An 18,747-nucleotide genomic window follows, 5' to 3' on the forward strand; every position below is an offset into this window, starting at 1 on the left:
GTCAAGAGAAAACATCATACACCTATCCTCAAGAGTGTTCACCATAACATGCAAAGTCCTGGTTAATGTCAAAAACACAAAGGCCAGAGTTAGAGTTCACAAAAACAAAGTTCTTTGAACTGAACTTTAAACTTTGAAGTCTACAACCCTGTCCGTCCACTGCACTCGGCCAGTGAACAACGTCTGGTGGTACCAGCACCACACAGTAGACACCAAGGAAAACTGTTCAGCTCAGTGATCCCAGGATGGTGGAATGAGCTGCAGAACTCTGCACGCTCAGCCACCTCACTTTCAACAATTAAAAGAATGATGAAAACAGAACTCTTCTGCATCTTGCTTTGCACTTTTCTACCCCTTGTACTTGCATCTTATGAAACAGAAACACTTCTTTGATAGCACTTTGCTTTGCTTTGCTGTTTTTCTCCTTGACTTCCTCAAAGTTCCTCATTTGTAAGTTGCTTTGGATAAAAGCATCTGCCAAATGAAAATGTAAATGGTTCTGTTATGGCTTATATGGCTGTAAGTGCAATGATAAACAGTATACAGGGGCATTCTGCATGCGCAGCTTCAGCCAAATGCAGCACTCATTGGACAACTTGTCATCATTCACCAATCCCTGATCTCCGGTGAGTGTGTCTTTACAGCTGTGACCATCAGGTGGCAGCAGCGAGCTTCGTGGACAGAAACGAGAAACAACCGAGAAGAAGCCGTCGCTGCTCCGCCCCCCGCAGTGCATCATGGTTGGTATACCGGTGAGATCTTGTGCCGTTGTTGTCATCCCGGTTCCTCCACTGTTCCTGTGATGGTAAAGAGGACCGACACCGGCCACTGTGCTTCATAAGATAGGTAGGGAGGCGGCTGAAGCCCCGCTGTCACAAAACCTTCCGGAGGTCGTAAAGCTGAGAAAGTTAGCTTGCTAACTGTTAGCATTAGCATTAGCCCGTCTACGTGTAATAACCCATAGCTAGGTTCGCAACCAATATTAGCTTTAACATTAGCTTTAGCTTCAGCCTCAGACAGAAGTGACGGATTCTCTGCGCATTAATAACTGTGTCATCACAAGGAAGACGTGTCTGAGTTTCTCGTGGCAACAATTACTTGGTGTTGACTTCACTGTCAGATTGGTGGAATCGCTCCACAGGCTACCTGATGCTCCGGAGCTAAGCTGAAGCTAGTTAGCTGGCTAGCTCCTGTCACCGATGCCTGATTGGAAGCAGTGACAGCGAGTCAACAATCCCAAACCTGTGGGAAAGGAAACGTTTAAAATAGGAGATTTGAATTCTAAAATGTGAAACCAGCACCGGAGAACGAGCTGGGGTGAACAACACCATGCTAAGGAAGGTAAACCATTTGTCTTGTAGGGTCCTTCCTAATTTGTAAATAAACACGTTAGAATCTCCTGTTTACCTCTGGTTTGGTGTAAGAAGTCTTTAATTATTTGCGTAATTAATTAATTACCGCAGGGGGAGAAGGTGTGTGTGGGGGGCTCCGCGTCTTTAATTAATATTAAATATTAATGCTAATCTAATAAGTCCGCCTCAACAAAAACAATTACAGACTGTATTTCATGAGCATATTTATTTGGCCAAACTGAAGCATTTACTACACAGGATCGAAATAAATGTGAGTGTGAGACAAGCTACAGTTTGCAGGCTGGTAGAAATATTTAACAAGAGACACTTAAACATAGTTAACCTTTAAACTCAAGGGTCACACTGAAACAACAACAACATTGCATGATTATGGTCGATATACTTTCTGCAACTTTACACTAAATGCCTTGCACAACTAAAAATCACTCGGCTGTAAACACCTGCAGCAAAATGTTAACGTGGGAATACATTTTTGCAGTTGATGCTGTCGTGTATTTTGTAATCAACTCGTCATTTATAGATTTGCAGTTTTTTATTATGGTAAAATCTCTCTCCTCTGACCAAGTCAAATGAATCAGAAAAGTTGCTTGTTCATTCTGGAGGGGGTTCAACTTCTCAGATATAAATACAAAATAAGAGTTTAGTTTGCGATGGTCCACACCTTTAGTCAGGTTGCAGCAACTGATCCTCCAAAGCATCATGTCTCTCTAAAAATATGTGGATTTTTTGTTCCTATTTTTACCTCACAGACGTCTCAGTTGGAACAAGCAGCAAGAGGACTATGATGTTTTCTACTTTTAGATGCTTATTGTTTTTTTATGTTAAAATGGACAGTGTTTGGTGGTTCAGTAGTAGCAGTAAAGCAGCAGACGTTTCTTCTGTCCTCCCATCAGTGCGATGGGATTAACATCTGAGGGTTTTACACCTCCTCAGTCTGAGCAGTCAGATTAGAGCGGACTGTCAGCACAATAACACTTCTGTTTCACATCCTGTGCTGCTTAGCCAGGCTCACTAAACACCTTCTTTTCTGTGTAATGTATGCTTCTTAATAGGTTTTGGAGAAATTAAATGGTTGTAACACGGCACAGTTTAACAAGTACAGTCACAAATATTCTGTGTAGTTTCTGAGTTTTAGGCCTGTGGATCATTGTTTTATTGACTGTGCTTCATAAATCACCGTCAATATAATTTTGGAAAATACTAAAAATAATATATAATAGTAATATAATAATAACAACCCAAAGAGCGACTTTAGCAGAGTTGGGAATAGTACACAGTCTCAGTACTCAAGTAACAGTGCAAGTAGTTGCCCAAAAAGTACTCAGGTTCCTTACTATCAGTTCTGACTTTGAGCTTTTTTTGTGCTAATGATTCACAACCCACCTTCAAGATCTGAATGTAGTTCTTAGAAAGTAAAACATACTTTCAGTTCTGGGTTGCACTGCACTCTGAAGACAGTCTTTAAAGGTGTCACTTCCTGAACCTGTAAAACAGAAACTGTTTCAGTCAATGTTTGATCGACTGAGAACCAACTACTCTCAGAAGTTTCTTCTTCTAAAATTTCTCAGTAATTTCCTATTTTCTGGTATTTGTGGATTTTTTGGTAAAATGTGAAACCTTATGCAGTTCATTCAGCAGAGTTTGGAAACATAGCGACCTGTGGGGCTTGTGGTGTGTGTATTTTGTCTTTTGGTCATGTTTTGATCCTTCTTAGTCTTTATTTAATACGTAAGCAGACAGGAGATGGAGAGGGAGAGTGTGTCAAAGATCCCCAGATGGACTCGAACCAGAGAATGTTGCAGAAACGCGTCATACATTATAACCATTAGGCTAACAGTGCACTCTAGACAGCTTTTCAGCTTAAATTGTGGCCATTTACACCTATAGTATACCAGCACCCTACATGTACTCTCAATGTACAGTAGTCCATTATCCTACTAAGCTGCATAGAATGAGGCATGAGTTAGTTTTTTGCCCAGCGAGGGACATACTTGAACATCATTAAAACAAAATCAGGTTGTTGTTATAGACAACATCTAGTGCACATCCTGAGGGTTTAATAGGTGCATCATGACAGATTCAGAATTAAATCTTTGACAGCTTCACCCTTTAGTTTTGTTTAACTTGATCTAATTTCATCTCTCTCTCTGCGTCCAGCTAGCCTCCACGGAGGCAAGTCCCAATGCCATGGCTTCCAGCCACAGCTCCTCTCCAGTGCCTCGTCCTGGCAGTGGGGGCCGAGATAGGTTCTACCACAAGGACCGGGATCCCTCTCCCCCTCGCTGTCGGCCTGTCCGATCCCTGCCTGATGTCTGTCCCAAGGAGCCCACCGGTAAGAAAAATGCTTCTTGAGGCCTGAGGCAGTGTCTTTAAGTGTTTAACTTTATCCCACTGACAGTCCAAAATCCAAAGATTTTCAGTTTACAATGATGTTTACATTTGAGAAGCTTGAACCTGGACACGAATTCATGATTTAATAATATAATAATATATTGATAATTGTTGTAGATTTTATTTTCAGCTCTTTAGTTCATGTGAGACTAATACAGTCTTTGCAGTTTGTTGTGAAATTTTTCAAACATTTTAACTGTTTTACTGTGCTCCAGCAGGTGAGGGGCGTGGCCTGTGCGATGGCCCATCTGTGGTGGCGGAACACGACAGGTGGACGGTGTACAGCTCGAAGGTCAACCTCCCTGCCGCACTGAACGACCCGCGTCTCGCCAAACGAGAGTCCGACTTCTTCACCAAGACTTGGGGTCTGGACTTTGCAGAGACGGAAGTGATGCCCTCCTTCTACCTCCCCAACATCACCAGGGAACACTTTGGGCCTTACCTGCAGGAGATGGCTCAGGTAACACCCATGCTGAATTATTCACAGCATTTCTGATTGTGGGGGATGGATTTACTGATCATCACTGCAGCTCAGACATCAGTAGACTCAGAGTTTCTGCTTGTGAGTGAGGGTGGAGCTGAAGAGTTTCTACGTTCCCTTGTTGTGGGTGTGTCAGGAATCCTGTTGAAGCAGTTTTAGCTCCTACACCTTTTAATGGCTTAAAATAGCAGCTTTCTCAGTGGAAGTTTGGCTCAAATGTATTAGGGTTAGGGTTAATGTATTAATGTATTTGTATTACACATTAAAAAGGTGGATGAGAACTCATCAGGCTCAATCTGTGCTGATGGCTGGTGTGTGGATGGTTTGGCTGTGCGACTTATCTGTTCTACTACAACCAACTACTTTTTTTTTTATCTTTGAATAAATAATGTCCATAATGATTCACAGTATTTGTGAAGAGTTGTCAAAACTTAATGTTTTATGTTTATATATAAATCTAAAATACATATTACTGTATGCAATCTAGCCACAGGGGTTGCAAGCCAGTGACTTCTGTGCCGGTCCCAAGCCCAGATAAATAGAGAGGGTTGCGTCAGGAAGGGCATCCGGCGTAAAAATTGCCAAAATAACCATGCAAATCATCAATAAGACTTTCATACCGGATCGGTCGAGGCCCGGGTTAACAACGACCGCCACCGATGCTGTTAACCTACAGGGTGTCGGTGGAAATTTGACTACTGTTGGTCGAAGAAAGAGGGGAGGCAGAAGGGTTCGTGGGCAGAGAGAGAAGGGAAAAGGCAGGAGCATAGGTTTGAGAATAGGGACTCTTAACGTTGGCACAATGACAGGGAAAGGCAGAGAGCTGGCAGACATGATGGAGAGAAGGAAGGTAGATGTTCTGTGTGTGCAGGAGACAAGGTGGAAGGGCAGCAAGGCACGTAGCATTGGAGGAGGAAACAAACTGTTCTACCATGGTGTTGATAGGAAGAGAAACGGGGTAGGAGTGATCCTGAAGGGGGAGTTTGTGAACAATGTTCTAGAGGTGAAAAGAGTCTCAGACAGGGTGATGAGCATAAAGCTAGAAATTGAAGGGGTGATGGTGAATGTAGTCAGTGGGTATGCACCACAGGTTGACTGTGAGTTAGAAGAGAAGGAGAGATTCTGGAGTGAGTTTGATGAGGTCGTAGAGAGTATCCCCAGAGGAGAGAGAGTTGTTGTTGGAGCAGACTTCAATGGGCATGTTGGTGAGGGCAACAGAGGTGATGAGGAGGTGATGGTCAGGTTTGGTGTAAAGGAAAGGAATCTGGAAGGACAGATGGTGGTGGACTTTGCTGAGAGGATGGAAATGGCTGTAGTCAACACTTACTTCCAGAAGAGAGAGGAACACAGAGAGAGGTTAGTGACTGTAAAGTGGTGGTAGGAGAGAGTGTAGGCAGACAGCACCGCATGGTGGTGTGTAAGAGGACTCTGGAGGTCAGGTCAGGTCAGAAGGACTTGTACAGGCTAGCCAGACAGAGAGATAGAGATGGGAAGGATGTGCAACAGATAAGGGTGATTAAGGACAGAGATGGAAAGGTGCTAACAACCCAGAAGAGTGTGCAGAAAAGATGGAAGGAGTATTTTGAGGAGCTGATGAATGAGGAAAATGACAGGGAAAGAAGGGAGGAAGATGTGGATGTTGTGGAGCAGGAAGTAGCAGAGATTGGAAAGGATGAGGTTAGGAAGGCTCTGAAAAGGATGAAGAGTGGAAAGGCTGTTGGTCCTGATGACGTACCTGTGGAGGTGTGGAAGTGCTTAGGAGAGACAGCAGTGGAATTTTTAACCAGTTTGTTCAATAGGATTCTAGAGAGTGAGAAGATGCCTGAGGAATGGAGGAGAAGTGTTCTGGTTCCGATCTTTAAGAACAAGGGTGACACGCAGAACTGCAGCAACTATAGAGGAATAAAGTTGATGAGCCACACAATGAAGCTGTGGGAAAGAGTAGTGGAAGCCAGGCTTAGGAAGAAGGTGGAGATTTGTGAGCAGCAGTATGGTTTCATGCCCCGTAAGAGCACCACTGATGCCATTTTTGCTTTGAGAATGTTGATGGAAAAGTACAGAGATGGTCAGAAGGAGCTGCATTGTGTCTTTGTAGATTTAGAGAAGGCGTATGACAGGGTGCCGAGGGAGGAGCTGTGGTACTGTATGAGGTCGTCGGGAGTGGCAGAGAAGTACGTCAGAGTAGTTCAGGACATGTATGAGAGAAGTATGACAGTGGTGAGATGTGCTGTAGGTCAGACAGAGGAGTTCAAGGTGGAGGTGGGACTACACCAAGGATCAGCTTTGAGTCCCTTCTTGTTTGCTATGCTGATGGACAGGCTGACAGATGAGGTCAGACAGGAATCTCCCTGGACAATGATGTTTGCGGATGACATTGTGATTTGCAGTGAGAGTAGAGAGCAGGTGGAGGAACAGCTGGAGAGGTGGAGGTTTGCTCTGGAAAGAAGAGGCATGAAGGTCAGTCGTAGTAAGACAGAATACACGTGTCTGAACGAGAGGGATCAAGGTAGAAGCGTTAGGTTACAAGGGGCTGAGGTGAAGCAGGTACAGGAGTTTAAGTACTTGGGGTCAACAGTTCAGTGTGATGGAGAGTGTGGAAAAGAGGTGAAGAGGAGAGTGCAGGCAGGTTGGAGCGGGTGGAGGAAGGTGTCAGGAGTGTTGTGTGACAAAAGAGTGTCAGCAAGACTCAAAGGAAAGGGGTACAAGACAGTGGTGAGACCAGCTCTGCTCTATGGGTTAGAGACGGTAGCAGTGAGACAGAGACAAGAGGCTGAGATGGAGGTAGCAGAGATGAAGATGTTGAGGTTCTCCTTAGGAGTGACCAGGTTAGACAGAATAAGGAACGAGTACATCAGAGGGACGGCTCACGTTGCCTGTGTTAGCGACAAAGTCAGAGAGGCCAGACTGAGATGGTTCGGACATGTTCAGAGGAGGGATAGAGAATATATTGGTAGAAGGATGTTGGAGATGGAGCTGCCAGGCAGGAGGACAAGAGGACGACCAAAGAGGAGATATATGGATGTCTTAACAGAGGACATGAGGTTGGCTAGTGTTAGGGTAGAAGATGTTCATGATAGATTTAGGTGGAAAAGGATGATTCGCTGTGGCGACCCCTGATGGGAAAAGACGAAAGAGAAGAAGACTGTATGCGCCCATATTTACATTGAAAGAGTTGTTGGTTGTTGTCTCCATACAATTACAATTTTTTTTTAAAGCTTTAAGGCCCCATTTTAATTGAGTACCTGCAGTGTCCTCATGCACGTGCACTTTATCATTCTCAGGCAAATTCATAGAAGTGTTTTTTTTCCCTATAATTTCAAAGCAGATTTATTAGTGTCTGTGGAGATTCTGTCTTTTAGGCCATCGTTACGCCAACAGTGCTGACTGGAGTAAACTGAGTTGAGCACCTTGAAGACATTTGACCGTCTTTAGTTCTGACTGGTTGGGAGTCCCAGCTTTAACCTTGAGGGCCATTGAGGCCACATATTGGTGGTTGTTCCACTTGTCGTGTGCGCTATTAGGGTCGCATGAATCAAGCTGCAAGGTCATCATCAAACTTCTCTGTGCAGAATGTTGTTTTGGTTTTTTTTTCGAACGGCATATATTACACAGCTCCACTTATCTCTGGGTGTTTGAGATCATTTGAGTTGAGTCACACTAAATTTAAAAGGAGTCTATCGTGTCTGTGTTTTTAGTACTTTAGTTGCCTCAGTGAGCGGTGTCACGGCTGCTGCTTTAACTTCTGATTACGTTAAAGACTGGTGAACTCATCAGGCCAAACAATAATTAATCATGTCCCCATTGTTTTTAAGAACACTGGCATGCACTAGTCATCACTCGACTGCAGCGTACCAAGGAAACACTAAACACTTCATACATACAGGAAAAGCTGAATTTATGAATCCACAGTTAAACATCAAGGCTTCTCTACTGAACATGTTTCCTGTTTTACGTCTTAATAAAAATCATTAGAAATGTCTCACTCTGAAGTAAAAATAAGCCACAGTGTTGAACTTTGGGAAACATTTTGTCCTTAACTGCACTTCCCCATTTTCCCTTTGTGGGTTTTCAGTTTAGTAAAATTGAAGCTTTGCGATATGTCAAAGTTGGTTATCTGTTCACTTTAAGTAGGTTCTCTCTATAATTTGTGTGCAGAATTGTAAACATCCCTTTAAAACAACAGAATAAGAGCAGGTTTAGTGCTGCAGTACTACAGCTGAGAGTTTGAGTTTCAGAGTATTTCCATTTTATGTTGCTTCTACTCCACTATAATTCAGATATTTCCCTTTTTGCTCCAGGACACTCATCTCACTGCTTCAGTTAATTGGAAGATATCATCAGTGTTAACATCAGTTTCACCTTTACCATTTGCCCATTTGTGTACATAACACACATCTAGACATTTTTTCTAAACTTGAGAAATAAAATTAATGTTGTAATGATGAGTAGGTTCTCAGAAATCACGTTTCTGAAAGTTTGATTGATTCCCTGATTGAAATCTCTTTCTTAATGGAGAACTGGTACTTCTGTGCTTAAAGTAAACTGACTGAAGGTGACAGGCTATCTGGCAGGGTCACTGTTGGTTCCCTGGAGAAACAGAAGCCCAGTGCTGACTAACATGTCAGCCACGAGAGCAGCAGTGAATACCTCCACCTGAATGTGATGGAGACTGAGAGACACTTTGTCACCTAACAGGACTTCCCTATTGCTTGATGCTGCATCACATGAGAGCAGCTCTATGCTCATTTCCTCATTCAGGTTTGAGCACGGTTTCTCATGGAGTGTAAACATTATGTAAGACAGGAAAAACAGCTGTTGATTGTTTCCGTTTGACTGATGTGGAGCCGTGACCTTCAGACGCTTTTGTTTCTGTTCTTTAGCGCCACCCACAGGACAGACTTTTCTCAGAACAAAAGGTGTTTCCATTGTTGTTGTTGTCTTCACATTTCTGTCTTGAATATTTTTGTTTATATAACAATATATATATATATTGTTTTTTAAGCTTCATAAACTCAACACCCTGCACTTTTTGTCTTTTTATCTTTAGAGGGAAAGAATCCATGAGCGCTGCAAGACGATCTGTCCCAACAAAGACGATGTGGATGCCGTCTCCAGTATCACCACCAACCATGGTATGAATAATTAACAAGCTGCTGCTGCAAGACTCTCCTTGCTGCATCCTCTTCCGTTCAGAAAAGTGCTGTCCCTTAAGACATACACACAGGATGCAGCACACCCATACATTATCTGCAGCTGAACAGGCCTGACACACATGACCACAGCATCATCTCTCCTGTTAGTTCAACTGTTCCGAAATTCTTGATCAAAATCGCTTGGTTCTGACTTTTGTCACTTGGTTTTGAATACGGTATTCTAGGGGTTTCAGAACACAAATGACCTACACTCTGTACTGTCCCTGAAGGCACCAAACCAGACCTGCAGCTGACAGTTGTTATGTGGGAAACTCCACCACTAGAAACAGCAGATGTGTGTAACAGCGTCGCAGCAGACGGGACCACACTGTACAAATAAATAAAACATAAACTATGATTATTTTTATAAATATCTTTTCTTTTCTTGTTTTCTCCAGACAAATCTAGAGCTGAGCTCGAACAAGTTCCGAAGGTAATCCATTTACTTATTCTCTGTTTCCACTGGATGATATATATATATATATAAAAGTGTCCACTCATTCATTTGCTTCTCTGACAACACAACAATCATTTCACCTGTCTCCATGATGACCTCATGCCCTGCAGGGTCTCAAGATGTTGTGTCTGTGACTGGATTTTTCAGATCTTTATGAAACCTGACTTTGCTTTGGAGGACCCAGCGACGTTCAACACTGTCCTGCCCTGGTCTCACTTCAACAGCGCAGGAGGGAAGAGCAGCAGAGATGTGGCCTCCTCTAAACTGTTGCAAGAAAAGGTGAACTCACACTTTGATCCTGCAGAAGACGGTCAGAACACAATTTCAGTAGCGGTTTTGTAAGCTAGCCCCCTTGTTTACAGACATTACTCAACTGGTTGAATCCAGGGAATCTGTCGGATCTATTATAATAATCGAGCACATTCAGACATGTTAATATGAAGATTTATATTTTCACCTGACAAATACATGATGTTTGTTTTTCTCTTCTTCTGTCCAGCTGAGTCACTACCTGGATGTGGTGGAGGTGAGCATCGCCCGGCAGATTTCCCTGCGTTCAGAGGCGTTTTTTCACGCCATGTCCTCGCAGCACGAGCTGCAGGACCGGCTGCAGGAGACGCAGAGGGCTGTCGCCATCCTGCGGGGCCGGACCGCTGCTATGGATCGCGTCATGTGCCAGGGGCCTCTACGGGCCCTTCGTACTGCTCTGACACGCAACAACTGCGTGAAGCTGCACAACAAGCTGAAACTGATGGCAGCGGTGCATCAGACGCAGCCCACCGTGCAGCTGCTGCTCTCCACCTCAGAGTTCGTCGGGGCGCTGGAGCTCATTGCCACCACCAAGGAGGTGCTGCAGCAGGAGCTGCAGGGAATCCACAGCTTCAGGTGAGCAGAGACAGAAGTCTTTTAGGGTGTTTTCAGACCTCAGCGAGTTCGCTTTGGTCTGAATCAGTGGATGAGATTGTAAACTTTCTTTTAATACTGAGAAAAAAGTGAACTCAAATGCATCACGTCAAATCACGCGAGAATGTTGTCTCTGCTTATTGGTCAGATTGGTCAAAAAACTAAATACAGGAAGAAGATCCTGTGTCGTGGACTACTGTACGTTTGTGTGACAGGAGAGAGGTGGCTTCACAATGAATGTTACTGCGGTTTGGTCATCCCGCTGATTATTGTTTACTACGTGACATCAGACCTGGTGACTGTGAGGCCTTCAGCTCCTCATGTCTCCACGTTTGTCCGTGATTATTCAGACAGCGTGTTTTGGTGCGATGACCCTGTTCACTCCTGTGTGTTAAAGTTTGAACAGAATCATCTTCACTTTCTACAGATGTCTCTTGCCCATGTTTCCTCTGACTTGGATTGTAGTCAACCTCTAAGACTCAGCTTGTGTTTAGTCTAAACACATGTTTTGTATATGATCCCAACAGAAATGGCAACGTCATATTAATTTTGGAGTCATCACAAAAGCCCTGCTAGTGATACGGGAAAACAAGCTTGTCAAATGTAAATTACAGAGGCAGCACAGACACATACCTGAGGGAAATTTGCCTCTAGTTGATAGAAATGTCAGTTTCAGTTATGCTGAGCTCTGCGACTTTAATGTCTCTAATGAAAAACTACCAGCTGCTGCTTGGCTGCTACAGAGTTTAGGTGTACTAATGAACAAAAGCAAGAGGAGAGAGTGACCTCCTGGTTCTAGCTGAAAACTCATTATCAGAATTATCAGCTCAGTGTTGTATATTTCTCCCCAAACTACAACTAGGAAATTGAAAATTGGTGACATTGCCCTTTAATGCAACTCATACAGGCGGTGTACTGACGGTGTGTTTGTGTTGCTCAGACATTTGGGATCACAACTGTGCGAACTGGAGAAGCTGATCGATAAGATGATGGTGGAGGACTTCAGCATGTACGCCCGCAGTGACCTGAACCGCAGCCTGAGGGAAGAGCCGCAGGTCCTGGAGAAGGTCTGAACAAACTCCTTCATCACCCTTTAACTGGTTACCGGTAGTGGTTCATCACAAAGTGCTGTGTATTTAATGCATGATGTGCTCATCACAGGTCCACAAACCAAACGCTGTCTCCGAGAAGGTGGGACACACGCACGCACGCACGCACGCATGCACGCACGCACGCACGCACGCACGCACGCACAGATCTAACATTAAAATCCCCTGAAATCCTTGAAATAATGTCTGCTGCTCAAATCTGTCTCTGTCTTCGGGATGTGGGTCTGTGATTAATCGAGTGTTTGTTTTAATGGGCTTCGTGGCCCAGGTGGGGGGGGGGGGGGGGGGGTTAACTACATCAGGATAATTAGGGTGCTGTGGGGATTGGTATGGTATGATTGGTGTCTAAATGTTAATACTAATTTGTCCTGATGCAGTGAATCGATTTATTCTTGGAGCATCACGCTGATCTGAATAATCTTTGAGTTCATCCTGGGCATCACATTATTTTTCATTTGAATCAAAGTGATTTTAGTCAAACTGTGATAATGATATAATTCAACCTAGTGCTCAAAATATGTTTGTGATTTAAAGTGAGTGGCCCAGCTCTGACTGAGGATTATCTGATGATGGATCCGCTGCTGCCTCGATCTCAGCTTGTAGAGCAAATCTTAGTTTATACACAAACGGGGTTCGATCTGATGGTGTGCGTCTGTGTGTGATTGTGTTTTAGGAGCGGTTGGAGTCTCTGGTGTTCGGTCTGCTGCGGCAGAGGAAGCTGGACTTTCTGGATATTTATAGTGATGAGATGATCTTGGCTGCCAAGACCATCGTCAGTCAGGTAAACAGGCAAAAATGAAACGTACTGTTGTCTGTGTGAGAGAAACAGGCTTCAACACATCACTGCTGTCTGTATCTGAGTTAGCATCTCTGTTGTTTCAGAAACTTCCAGCAGTGATTGTGAATCTCCCAGTTAACATGTTCACGTCATGATAATAAAACAGTCTTCAGCGTCCTGAATTATTAATGCATTGTAAACTACCTCAGTCATCAAACATTACATCTCCCACTGGAAAAAATGGTCCCTCAACTGTCCTGTTTGTGTTTGCAGTGTGTAGCTGAGAGTGTTTTGTACATAGAAGAAATCGACACTGAAGTCGTCACTAAGTAAGTAGAAACGTGAACATAATGAATCAGCTCTAGTTTAGATCAGTGTCCTAAACAGACATTATACAGTGTAGTGTGGTTAGTTCATGTTCCTGTTACACTGAAAACCCTTTTTAAACAGGTGTTCCTAATAATTTGAACCTTAAAAACATGCGAAATAGACAGTAACTAATGTTCTCAGATGTTGCTGAAGGAGCAATAATGTGCTTATTTGTGGGAAGTAGCTAAAACCTGCTCCATGTCTGTGTTTTCAATATGTATTTACATCTACTTCTACTTCACATATCAAAACTGGACGGACTGAAAGATCATGATCATGACTGAAGACACAGGTTAAAACACAACTCTGTGATTAGCACGTCCAGGAAGATGAGTGATAAATCAGAGGGGAAAACTCAATTAGCTTTAACGGCTAAAGCAAAGTGCCACACGTCAAAGTCCGTGTTTGTGTTTTTAACTCTGTGAAATGTCTGTGTGTTTCTGAAGGCTTGCTGACCAGATGAGACTGATGACGTTCCCTCAGTGGTTCGAGCTGCTGAAAATCGTCTTTGAGACTTTCATTCTGTTCTTACAGAGGATAAAGGTGAGTCAGAACTGTCAGCTGCGTAGTTTTTAGAGGACGAAACTAAAGATGGAGGAAGGAAAAAATATTTGACCTCGCTGAGTTTGAAAGTTGATTTAGTTGGTTTTAGTTTTTTAACCGTGTATATTTCCCTGCTGCTGCTCTCTCCTTCAGGCCACTCTGAACGTGATCAGAAATGTGGTTCTGGAAGTTCTGGACTCCAACCAGAAGAACCGGCTACTGGAGGAGGCCAGTTTGCGGCCCTCAGGTCAGGAGTCCTCCCGCGGCTCGTCGTTCCTGCAGGGGGAGGCCGAGCTGGCCTACCTCACCCACGAGGGTCTGTTCATTAGTGATGCCCTGAACGAGGCCCAGCAGCAGCATGTAGCGGTCCAGGATCAGAGCTCTGTGGTGGGCTCTAGGATCCAGCCGACTCGGACAGAGGCTGCTGGCAGTGAGTCTGGAACCACAGAGACCTCCGTGAGCAGCGAGCAGAGCTTCATGTACGGCACAAGACTTTTCACGCCTCCTTCACTGGTTATTTACAGGCACATGAAAAAGGCTGGTTTTCTGCAAGTGGTCATGAAGTTTTCTGATCTTCACAAATATCGTCTTTCGTGTCTTTATTGACGTAGACATACAGAGTCACAGTGGAAAAAGTAAATGAAACGGTGTTGTAGTAACTGGTTGATCCTTTGGCAGCAGTAACCTCAGCGAGCTCTTCCTGTAGCTTTGGACCATTGTTGAGCTCAGACAGATTCTTTGGAGGGTTTCTAGAAGTCTTAACACAGCGTCTCTATTCGGTCGAGATTATTGCTGCTAAAGGTCGTTCAACCAGTTATTTAAAAAATGTTTCACCTACTTTTCCCACCATCACTCTATATGTTTAATGAATGTGTGTAAATCAACTTAGAAATACTGTGAAGCAGTGAGTGACGATCAGATCATGTTTGATCGATTTATGTATCTTTGATCTTACCACTTTATGTTTGCACATATAAGAAATGTGAGTGTGGTTTCTAGTTTCTCTCAACAGCATTAATACACATGAAGTCTGAAAAAATGAAATAATGACGACTTCAGGTGAGTTTTTACTGAGTGTGTTTGTTTGTCTCAGGTCCGGTGAGAACATGATGCCCACTGACCTCGAACTGAACCGTGTGATCAGCAGCATCCAGGAGCTGCTGCACGTGGCCTCCGACGTCAGCCACGACCGCTGCGTCAAAGTCCTCACAGCCAGAGCCAAGGTCTGAAACCTGGAGCATTTTAAAAATGTCTGTTCAGAAATCAGGAATAAATTTTAAATGTTATAATTTATTTGTCAGACGACACAAATGAACCAGAGTTGAATCATCACATTGATCTTTTCTCCATCAGGACGGATCTCTGGAGCGTTTGAGCTCGGCAGAGTTCGTATGCCTCTCGCAGGCCGTTGAGGGTTTTGTCAGGGACACAGAGGAGCTGTGTGATCGGCACAGCGTCTCCCTGAGGGGGGCGCTGCAGAGCCAGGCCAACCGCTTCGTCCACCGTTTCCACGAGGAGCGCAAGACCAAGCTCAGGTAACGTTCAGCTGTGCAGTCAAGCCATAAGAAAGAAAATCGAAACACCTAGAAGCTCTGGTAACTGTTGTTTACTTCAGTCTTTAGTGATTCAGTTTCACAATAAAAAAACGTTTTAACAAAACCTTTGTCAAATATGAATGAAAAGTCAAATGGTGGCGCCGGATGAAGGCAGTGATGTTTGTGGTTTCACTCCTGCAGCCTCCTCCTGGATAATGAGCGCTGGAAGCAGGCCGAGGTTCCTGCTGAGTTTCAGGATCTGGTCAACTCCATCGCTGACGGCAGAATAACCTTACCAGAACGCAAAACCCCAGGTATGACCCCCCCAACACCCTCTGTCTGCTCCTGCTGCAGCACACAGTTATTGGCAGGTCCCGTGTAGCACTGGACACATTACACTGTTAAGATGAGTAAATTCAGGGACTTCAGCTGTTTGTTGTCCCTGCAGGTCCTGATGACAGGAAGCCCACTGAGTTTCTGCTGGTCAGTGGGCAGAAATACGCTGTAGTTGGGTAGGTTCCTGCACAGATTACACACAGTTACTGTCGGCGTCAGGCGACGGTTCAGAACACAAACGTTAAGTCGGTCGTCTTTTTGTGTCTCCAGGACGGTGCTGCTGCTGATCCGGATCTTTCTGGAATACTGTCAGTGTGTCAACGACATCCCATCCATCGCCACAGACATGCTGACACGTCTGTCAGACCTCCTCAAGGTCAGAACCAACGCACTCGGACGTTAACTGACGTTTTCTTTTGCCAAATCAGCATTTGTTGAGACCTTCCATACATGGTCCTAAATCTGACTCTGGGCTTTAGTTTTTAAATCCGGTCTCCTCTTGTTTCTGCAGCACTTCAACTCTCGGAGCTGCCAGCTGGTTCTGGGAGCCGGAGCTCTGCAGGTCGTCGGCCTCAAGACCATCACCACCAAAAACCTGGGTACGTAAAACCTGTTACTGTTACTGAGTTCTGTTACTCAGCACGTGTGACTTTTCCTGAGCTGTTTGTCGTCGTGTATTTGTAGCGTTGGCGTCTCGCTGCCTGCAGCTGGTAGTTCACTACATTCCCATCATCAGAGCTCATTTCGAGACCAAACTGCAGCCGAAACAGTTCAGTGTCCTCAGACACTTCGACCACATCACGAAGGTAACGCAGAGAAACGGTTAACAGTTTGAAGTTCAAACACAGTTCTTTGTAAAGAAAAAGACTTGTGTATAATGTGCTGATGATGGTGTTTGTTCCTTTGCAGGACTACAACGATCACATAGCAGAGATCTCGGCTAAGCTGGTGGCCATCATGGACAGTCTGTTTGAGAAGGTTTTATCGAAGGTAAGGTCCTGGTTTAGGTCTTTAGTTTTAGTTTAGTTCCTTTGTTTTGATCACACCAGACCATTTTCTTTATATAATTATTTAATCACAAACGCACACGCCTGTGTGTTTAGCTATAAACCCATTTACAAGATTAAATTAAATTATTCTCATGTCTGTGATGAAAAAAATCTCGAATTCAGTGAAATGAAATAAAAAAAATGTGTATTAACAACAAGTAACAAGTCGAGTCAATGGAACATGTAGAAAAAGTACGTTAGATTTACTAAATGACTGGACGGAGTTCAGCTGAGTGGAGAGTTATGGGAAATGGAGTCCATGTGACTGCACAGCCACCAGCAGCGTTGTGGGTTTGATTCCCACTGCGTCCAGCTGTGTGCCCAGATGTTGGGTCATGTGATCTCAGCAGGATGATGATGACGATGATTTTGTTTCCTCAGTATGAAGTGAAGGCTCCGATGCCCTCGGCCTGCTTCAGAAACGTCTGTAAGCAGATGGCGAAGATGCACGAAGCCATTTATGAGCTTCTACCTGAAGAACAGACGCAGGTGAGACTCAACACAACGTAATGTTGATCTGTCATAAAGGTTTTTCACAGCACAGACACAGGTGTGACAGGTGTGTCCAATGTTTCCTCTGCAGATGTTGTTTCTGCGGATCAACACCAGTTATAAGATGCACCTGAAGCGGCAGCTGGCTCGACTCGGTGTCGTTAACGACGGAGGACCACAGCACGGGTAACAACACAACACGGTGTCACTCACCTGTCTTTAAGTAAAGTTAGTTGTGATTTTCTTCCACTCAGTTTCTGTTTTTAAGTTGTTGAGCTTTGTTTTAGAGCGAGTACGACACATTGACCAGTGTCTGGTCAGAGCATGAAAACGAAGTCAGGGACAGTAGCTCACTTGGAAATACCTTTCTTTATTTAATGGATGGCTTTAGTGTCACGTTGACTAAACCGACACCTTCTGCTACAGCAACTGTTCTCCACACATTAAAAATCAGTTTACAAACTGGAGGTATTTTCCTAAACTGTCTGTGTGAGTTCACGTAGATCTGTTACTGTCCCCACGGTGGAGAGAAGAATTATCCAAATTAAATGAACTCTTTAAAAATGGAATTCTGGATCCGGGTCAAACAGTATTTAGCTCCCTGTGCTGTTCGATTCACGTGCACATTTCCTGCTGCAGGTTGGTGGTGGTGGACGTCGCCTTCTACACCGAGAACGTCCAGGCGCTGAAAAGCCTGGAGCGACTCGACCTGAACATGGCCGAGATCTGGGAGCAGAAGAGGTGATGGGGGACCGAGTCTGCGCAGTCCAGGATCAACCGACTCTGTGACCGAGGGGCCCAACCACGAGGGCCCGACGGTGGCCGGCTGAGAGCGGGGGCCCCACAGGGATCAAAAACACACAAAACCATGAAGAAGAAGAGCAGCAGCAGGACGGGGCTTCCTGAACAGCTCCACCTTCAGAGACCTTATCAAGTAACAACTGAGCCTCCTCAAACTGCCTGCACCTCCTCTCACTGTGTGCTACAGAAATACTAGTAAATTATTAGGGTGTGGATAATGTTGAGACATGACGGGGTAATTTATTTTTCTCTCTATACTGTGGCGGTTTTTTTCTCCAGCGTGTTGGAGCGGAAGTTTTTTTTTTTTTTTTTTTTTTTAAATCAACGCACACTGAAACTAAAACTTCCTGTCTCTGGTTTCAGATTGTGGGTTGAAGAGAAGAAATTATTTATTTGGAAAAGTGCATTTTGTTCCTTTCTGCTCTGAAACAATCAGCAGGTTTCCTACGTTCACTAAAAAAACATCCAGCCATAAAAACAGATTCTAATACTTTTCTATAGAGACCCAGAGGAAGAGTGGTGGAGCAGAAATGTGTCGCTGAAGAGTGGATTTCCTGAATATTTTACAGACTGTGAAAGCATCACAGCTGTCTGCTACATCCTGTTGTTACCAAAGTAAAACGGTTTCTAATTTGGGAAATAAACTCTTCAGCTGCACTCTTTTTTTTTAATTCAAACAGTCCAATCATGCATCGAGTCTCAGCCAGTTGTGATTATCCAGACGAAGGTGAAGCAGATTTTTTATACATGTAATTAACTGATGAGGAGAGTTTGACTGCAGAACATAAAGCATGAGAATCAGCCGTTGAACTTCTGTCGACCTGTCGTTTTATTTAATCTGCATGAGCCTTGTTTCCTCTGAGACACAGAATGGGACAGAAAGTCTGATTTAAAGAGGAAAATCTGGATGTTATTTGCTCGTTAATCTCTGCAAACTC

At 44.1% G+C, this 18,747-nt stretch overlaps 1 protein-coding gene across 5 annotated transcripts; it reads left to right on the forward strand.

Annotated features, from left to right (window-relative positions):
- The first annotated feature begins 724 nt into the window (after positions 1–724).
- On the forward strand, positions 725–18,120 carry vps54 (VPS54 subunit of GARP complex). Of its 5 annotated transcripts, none has more exons than XM_026359153.1 (24): positions 725–846; positions 3,531–3,705; positions 3,980–4,224; positions 9,293–9,377; positions 9,836–9,870; positions 10,042–10,173; positions 10,394–10,779; positions 11,738–11,864; positions 11,959–11,988; positions 12,580–12,687; positions 12,958–13,013; positions 13,500–13,596; positions 13,750–14,075; positions 14,690–14,819; positions 14,950–15,131; positions 15,333–15,445; positions 15,580–15,643; positions 15,738–15,843; positions 15,979–16,066; positions 16,152–16,273; positions 16,377–16,457; positions 16,898–17,005; positions 17,100–17,194; positions 17,648–18,120. In XM_026359153.1, exons 2-24 carry the CDS (start codon positions 3,561–3,563, stop codon positions 17,751–17,753), a joined length of 2,967 nt encoding a protein of 988 aa, XP_026214938.1. In that variant the 5' UTR covers positions 725–846; positions 3,531–3,560; the 3' UTR covers positions 17,754–18,120. The 5 variants fall into 5 exon arrangements, with proteins under 5 accessions (XP_026214938.1, XP_026214934.1, XP_026214935.1 ...); XM_026359149.1 differs by lacking the exon at positions 725–846 and adding an exon at positions 864–1,341; XM_026359150.1 differs by lacking the exon at positions 725–846 and adding an exon at positions 864–1,341 and having other exon boundaries at positions 3,983–4,224.
- Positions 18,121–18,747: the final 627 nt, after the last annotated feature.

Source organism: Anabas testudineus, chromosome 1, assembly GCF_900324465.2.
Source record: "Anabas testudineus chromosome 1, fAnaTes1.2, whole genome shotgun sequence".
In the NCBI taxonomy this organism is placed as follows: Eukaryota; Metazoa; Chordata; class Actinopteri; order Anabantiformes; family Anabantidae; genus Anabas; species Anabas testudineus.